This window comes from Lolium rigidum, chromosome 2 (genome assembly GCF_022539505.1).
Source record: "Lolium rigidum isolate FL_2022 chromosome 2, APGP_CSIRO_Lrig_0.1, whole genome shotgun sequence".
In the NCBI taxonomy this organism is placed as follows: domain Eukaryota; kingdom Viridiplantae; phylum Streptophyta; class Magnoliopsida; order Poales; family Poaceae; genus Lolium; species Lolium rigidum.
Window position 1 is genome coordinate 132477559 of NC_061509.1, and position 7656 is coordinate 132485214.

Here is a 7656-nt window from a genome sequence, read left to right on the forward strand (position 1 = left end):
TAAACATAAAATGACTACAATGCATGATGCCAGAACAGTCCTAGCTACAACGAGGATACGATGGACATGGGAATCCCATCCAAGCAACTAGACACCATGGAGACGAAGTCGACCCGCGCAAATCTGCTCTCGTTGCTCGCTCGTCACCGCGCTGCTAGCTCGTCGTTGCACTCTCTCTCGTCACTGTGCTCTGATCCACCGAAGCCGACGGGCAACGAATAAGTGCCTCTGAAACCAGACAACGAATTAACTGGGAGATTTAGCTTCCGCGACGACAAGGCGACGCCGGACTACCTCAACACAACAAATCGAGGAACCCAAAAAACACTCGAACAAAATGACGGAACCAAACACAACACATGAGAGCATGAAATCAAGCCAAATCGCCGATTAAAAGCAGTAGTAGATGGAGGACCCTCACCGGATTACATATGTGCGACGGATCTGCCGATCACTGGCGAGAAATCGACGAATCGCTAGCGAGAATCGACGATTCTAGTCGCTAGAGAGGAAGGAAGGAGATAACCCGAAAATGGCGGTTATGACCGAAATCCCTAAAATTATTTTCAGGTTGCACACATCCCAAAATTCAAAGAAAAGACACTTACATGTGTGCAACGTGCGCAACGTGTGCAAGCCGACAGGGACACCGACCAAAGACCACGTGGGCAGCATGTGCGAGCCGGAGAAGCCCCCTCCTATAGGATGACACGCACGCATCTTAAAGAGCCGCCGCACAAGTCACGCGTCGTGCCACGCCTCCTGATAGATTTTCCCAACCTTATATTAGTGAACGGACCGAGTACAATAAAAGCATCATTTCATTTCTGTCTAATGAAATGAAAAGATGGTAGCAAACGAGATCAAAGAGTTCTTAATCTTCAATTCGCATCCGATTGCATTCGATTGCATTTGTACATAATCAGTCGCTCGGCTAAATCGTTGTTACCGGTGTTCAGTGTTCACCTGACAGTCAGTAGGAGGCTGCCTGGCTGCGCCTCACAAGCGAACACTATTAATAGGGAAAATGAATGGAACGCTGAATTCTCCAATCGACTCAAGCCAGCCCAGCATGGTCACGACAGAAGGATCTCCCCCGAAATTTCACGGCCATGTCGAAACCGAAGCCGGAGAGGTCCATGCCGCCGCCGCGACCAGCGGCCTGCCGCCGATCTCTCGCGGTGGGCGGGCTGGGTCTGGCAGCCGCGGCGTACGTGGGCGTGGACCACCTCAGCCACATGTCTCCCTCGTTGCACGGTTGGCTGCAGCCGGCGCTCTGGGCGACGCTGGCGCTCGCCACCGCCGCCCGAGCGCCCTTCTACCGCCGCTGGGACGCTGAGATCCGTGCCGCCCCGAAGTTCATCGCCGCCATGATCTTCATGCTCGCCGCCCTCCTATGCGAGGCCGTCTCCGTTCGATTCGTCACCGCCGTGCTCGGCCTCCGGTGGCACAGGTAGTTTTCATTTTCAAGATATTTTGTTAACATTGAGTGGATTTACTGTGTCTGATTGGCTGATGCCGTTTGTGTAGTAAAACGTCGTAGACTTCTACCTTTTAATTTTGTTAAAAAATATTTCCCATCGGTATGTTAAAAATTAAAATATATAACCTAGACCTTTCCGACAGTTTGGACTTTCGGTAAACTTTGGCTAGTGCACCAATCTGATATGATATAGACCAGCTGTATGATGATTGCAACTTCTGTTAAGATCATTTTGGTATGTGGATATGTGCTATGTTCATCACACTTGGGTTGCACATCAACTGTTAATGATTTCGGTTGGGACAATTAGCCCAATGCACCGTGCTCTCACTGCATAATGAATGAGAATTGTTTGGTGGTTTCGGCTAGGTAGGAAATGGAGTGGTTTTGCAAAATGGGAATTTTAAATTGTAATTGCTGGCCGATTCTTCATAATACACGAACCCAACATTTGATATACCGGGTCTGTTAGTCTGCTGTTGTTCCTCATGTCCCCTTTGAATTGTAGAGGCGACTATCATTTATAATTTTGATGGAAAAAACCATGGTTTTAGTTCCATTGTCTGGCACACTCTTATAAAGGTTCAGTTTTTTGTTATGTTTATTTGAGTGCATCACTTCCTTTTCTCTTCTGGTAAAAGTACATCACTTTATTTTGCACCTTTTGGGAATACAGTCTTGAAAGAACTGAGCTAAGACAGGTCCAATATTAATAACAGATCTACTGCTCCTCTTCCGGATACTGGTCAGTGGTTGCTTCTAGCACTGAATGAGAGGCTTCCTCAAGCTGTGGTTGGTCTATTGAGAGCTCGCATTATCACTTTACATCATTATTTGATGTTGTTTATCATGTTGGGATTCTCCGCACTTTTTGACTGCATCAAAGGTCCTGGGCTTGGAATAGCCACAAGGTACATGTTCACTATGGCAGTTGGACGTTTTCTGCGGACCATAACATTCCTTGCTACGATTCTCCCATCCCCAAGGCCTTGGTGTGCTGAATCCCGGTATCGAATACCTGAGCATCCTCATGCTTGGGCACAGAAGTACTATGCTCCATATGCTTCTGATCCACGTGCAATCCGCAGGGTCATACTGTCGGATATGCCATATGGTTAGACATTTAACTTATGATACTTCCTGATATGACTACTTTGATTGACTTGTGCTAACTGTTTATCATCATTTTCTTATTACAGCCGCTGTTCAAGATTATACTGTGGAGTATAGACCTGAATGGGGAGATATGAGCTTCCTAATAGACATTTTGAGGCCAACCGCTGGAGACGGACCTTCATGGTATCATTTGCTGAAGAAAGCCAGTGGTGGTTGCAGTGATCTTATGTATAGTGGGCACGTTCTTGTTGCTGTCCTGACTGCTATGGCATGGACGGTATGCTATATTGTCATCTTCCCATCCATCGTGACAGAACTAAAATTGCCATTTTAACACTATTGTATCTTCTGCTGAAAATAATATAAAAGTGACTCGCCATGGTTACCCTATTTTCAAACATGTTATGTCACAGCCAATGAACAGAAATGCACTCATTCTTGCTATACAGTTTTTCATAATATGTTGTTCTGCTTAGCCTTTGAGGTGATTCTACAGCATGTGCCTCTAGTTATATCCGAGTCCATGTAAAATTAGGCCATTGATCATTTCTCGGCACACTTCAGTATGTTATGGCTTGTGGTGAAAACTGCTGTCTTGAAGACTCCAGCTTGATGTTGTGTATCTTCCTCTCTTCAATATGAGAGTCCATCTTCATTTGGACAACTTTTTTTTTCTTAATTTCATTCTTATCAGTTAATCCTTGAACATATGTCCATCTGTACTCGAGAAAGAAGAAGAAAAGGAAAAGGGACAATATTCCAACTTAACACTGTCATGTTGCACTCGCAGGAAGCGTACGGGGGCTGGATATCTGTTCTGATATGGTTCCTAGTCCTGCACAGTGCCCAGAGGGAGATACGAGAGCGCCACCATTATAGCGTCGACTGCATTGTAGCAATCTATGTTGGAATCCTCTTGTGGAGGATGACTGGGTTCATCTGTTCCACGTGGGATTCAGACCGGGCCAGAAGACTTGCCAAACTTGACGAGATACAGAACAAGTTATTTCGTGCTGCAAAAGACTCAGACATTGATGAAATAAGGGGCTTGCTAAATGAAGTTGAGCTGGCTGGACAAGCAAAGAAAGCTTTCTCGCGGCGCGTAATCTTGTCTTTTGCTGCATCTATGATTATATTCACCCTCTTGTTTGTTCTCCTCACATTCACGCTAGCCAGTGACGGATGATTGCTTGGCATTCTGCAATTTTCCACCACTTGGTAAGGAGCATATTTTAGACGATCATGATCTTCTTGTTGATGTTTATGCTGGTCGAGAACTTGTGAACTCAGATTAACAAAATAGTAGTATCAGTAGTAGTTTCTACCAGGGAACATATTTGTCAATAAATGCAGGTGTTGGTAGTAAAGGAACGATTATCTCTTTCGTTTCAGATTCCAGTTCTTCTTACCTGACTAGCAGCAGCAGCATGGTGCAAAGCATGGATTGAAAAAGGTTATTGATTCTTAGTATGCAAATGTTTGATAAACTTCAAAAGTTGGTGCATGTGAATATCATATGCAATAGGTCATTATATCCAAACCAGGAAAGGGTTACGACAAGGTGATCCGTTGTCACCTTTGTTATTTAACCTCGATGCGGATATGCTTGCCATTTTAATTACAAGGGCTAAGGAAGATGGTTAAGTAGATGGTTTAATTCCGCACCTGGTGGTTGGAGGTATCTCCATTTTGCAGTACGCAGACGATACAATTACCTTTCTCGACATAACCTCGAAAAAGCTCTCACTAGGGTTTCTCCATCTTCCCAAGAATTAAAGGAACTACTCACACATGGAAGCAATCAAGAACATCATCGTAATCATATGGAGGGGATGAAAGGAATGGAGTGAATTCGAACACAAATCCACAATAGCAATCAAGATTACAACTATAGTTGTTGGAGGTGAATGGTATTGGTGATGCATCGGTTGATGATGAAGGGAATGATGCTTTATCCTCCGAGGATCCACGTAGCAGTCCGGATGTTGCCTTCTCCAAAGTTCTTTCTCTAGATCTGATTCGGGGCGGTGTTTTTTTGTTTTACGGAGTTGTGTGTCTTAGATCTATTTGCCGTCTGCGTGAAATGAAAGTATTTGACGAGACGGTGCTCCTGACACACCGTACGGGCGGACGGTACGGGCGGGCTCCCCCCGTACCGATGCCCGCTAAACTTACTAGAAGTTGTCCTCGCATCCTCTTTTCGCCCAGTTGTATAATTAAGTGCTAAAATGATTTTTTATCAAGTCAAAATGCCAGAAAATAACAATTTTTATTGATATTTCATTATTGCCTTATTATTTCAAGATCATGTGTAGACAAGTATTAAAGAGCGCGGTAGCACGATGAAATACAAAAATCCTATTACTACTCAATGATATCTTAATGAAATAACGTGTAAAAACATGTTAAAATGCACTCATCACCCACTATGACCAAGCTTGACCAGCGGTCTGGCTCGGTAGAGTGGGACATAGTGTTTCCTGAGGCGTCACTCACAACCTTGTCATCCTCTCTCTCGGATCACTGTCAGCATGCATGTCAAGAAGCGTTTCTGGTTCCAGCGTTTCTGAAGCAAGTTGGATGGCTTCCAGGAGGTTCTCGCCACGTTGTTGAATTGCAAGGGCACGCCTCCAGATCCTCTAAAAGTCAAGTTTAGGGTTTTGGCGTAGTACTGCCACGCCTCAGGATCTTCTATTTATATGCACATACAGGTTACAAGAAGGGAGTCCGGCTGTTACACAAACCGTACAGCTCAAGGACTCAATACATCTTAACACACCCCCTCAATCTAAACTATTGGATACAAGATTTAGATTGGTGCTAAAACGATGTAACATCTGTCAAGTGGCTGGTTTAGTAAACACATCAGCCACTTGATCTCCTGAGGATATAAACCTTATCTGTAAAGCACCATCAGCGACCCGCTCTCGCACAAAATGGAAATCAATCTCAATGTGCTTGGTTCTAGCATGGAACACCGGATTTGCTTGTAAGATAAGTAGCCCCTAAATTATCACACCATAGAATGGGAACACGCTGCTGAGATACTCCAAGTTCCTTGAGTAGTGACTCCACCCACATTGCTTCAGCAGCTCCATTAGCCAAGGCCTTATATTCTGCCTCCGTACTAGACCGCGAGACAGTAGGCTGTTTCTTCGCACTCCAAGACACAAGATTTGGTCCAACAAAAACTGCAAATCCTCCTGTAGAGCGACGGTCATCAACGTCACCTGCCCAATCAGCGTCAGTAAAGATGCTAATGCCCATGGACGAGGATTTACGAAATTTCAGCCCGGTGTTCAGAGTTCCTTTAACATATCTCAGAATACGCTTCACAGCTTCCCAATGAACTTCTGTAGGCTGAGATAGAAACTGACACACTTTGTTGACAGCAAACGAAATGTCTGGACGAGTGAGAGTAAAATACTGAAGTCCACCAACAATGCTACGGTACCGAAAAGAATCGTCAGGACCGAGAGATGCTCCAGTATCACGAGAAATACGCTCAGTCGGCGCCAATGGTGTAGAAGTAGACTTGCAATTCTCCATACCAACTCTGTGTAAGAGATCAAGCGCATACTTGCGCTGCGTCAGTGTCATGCCCCCAGAATTGCGAGACGCTTCAAGACCAAGGAAGTACTCAAGAACGCCAAGGTCTTTGATAGGAAACGTGTCAGAAAGAGCCTGGACCAGTTTGTCAACAGCTGCAGAGCTAGAGCTTGCAATAACGATATCGTCAACATAAACAAGCATAAAAATATAAACACCGCCCTGAGAGAAAATAAACAGAGAAGTGTCGGCCTTGGAGGACTTGAAACCCAGCTGATGCAAACGAGAACTCAAACGGGCATACCAGGCTCGAGGAGACTGTTTCAGACCATACAAAGCCCGCTGTAGCTTGCAAACATGAGAGGGATACCGAGCATCTTCAAACCCGGGTGGTTGTTGCATATACACATCTTCAGAGAGGAAACCATGAAGAAAGGCATTGCTAACATCAACCTGACGGAGAGCCCAACCTCGAGACATTGCAAGTGAAATAACCAGACGAACTGTGGCAGGCTTGACAACAGGGCTGAAAGTCTCACCATAATCAATACCATGCTGCTGAGTAAAACCACGAGCCACCAAACGAGCTTTGTGCTTATCAATGGAACCATCAGGCTTGTGCTTTGTTTTGAACACCCACTTGCTGCCAACAATATTGACCCCGGAAGGACGAGGAACAAGAACCCAAGTGCGATTCTGACAAAGGGCCGAGAACTCATCGGCCATAGCGGCACGCCAGGCAGGTTCAGAAAGAGCATCACGGTGGGACGTGGGAGCAGCAAAAAGAGCACGACGGCGTGGATCATAGCGCACAGTGCCATCGGTGTAGACTTTGTCACGGCGAGTATTATCACGATGACGCGTGACCATACCATGACCGGAGGCATCAGCCGTAGGCGTCACGGCTGGAGAGGGACCAGCAGAAGGTGACGCGGACTGATGAGGGGCAGCAGACGACCCGGCAGAAGCACCGGCGGAGGAGGCCGCGGTGGACGTGGATGAAGGGACGTCGGGCACATTGGACGACGTGTCCATGCCATGCACGACAGAGACGTCGGGCGCACAAGGGGACGCATCAGCGCCGGGCACGTCGGGCGCAGCCGCGGCTTGGACATCATCCGCGCGCTCGGGCGCATCGGACGCCGCGCCCGTGCCATGCACATCATGCATGTCGATCGCGGGCGAGGCCTGGACGTCGATCGCGGGCGCAACAACCTGCACAGGAACACCATCAGCTGCACCAGGAATATTAGTAGCAAGGTAAGATAAGTCGTATTTGCGCATATGTTCACTCGTAGCCGGTTCAGATGAAGGAAAAGTGATAGCCTCACGAAGTGTGGGAATGTCTATCCTAACACCGGGAGTAGCATAGGGAAAAACTGACTCATCAAAGACAACATCGCGGGAGATGTAGATACGACCAGTAGATCGATCCAAGCATTTGTACCCCTTATGCATAGCACTATAGCCTAGGAACACACATAATTTGGAACGAAACTCAAGCTTAT

General features: G+C 46.4%; 1 protein-coding gene across 1 annotated transcript; it reads left to right on the forward strand.

Moving 5' to 3' along the window:
* Window positions 1-1007: 1007 nt before the first annotated feature.
* LOC124687268 (protein PHLOEM UNLOADING MODULATOR-like) lies at window positions 1008-3926 on the forward strand. The gene is made up of 4 exons (XM_047221062.1): window positions 1008-1453; window positions 2203-2597; window positions 2683-2876; window positions 3390-3926. The coding sequence occupies exons 1-4, from the start codon at window positions 1113-1115 to the stop codon at window positions 3783-3785; spliced, it is 1326 nt and encodes a 441-aa protein (XP_047077018.1). The 5' UTR covers window positions 1008-1112; the 3' UTR covers window positions 3786-3926.
* Window positions 3927-7656: the final 3730 nt, after the last annotated feature.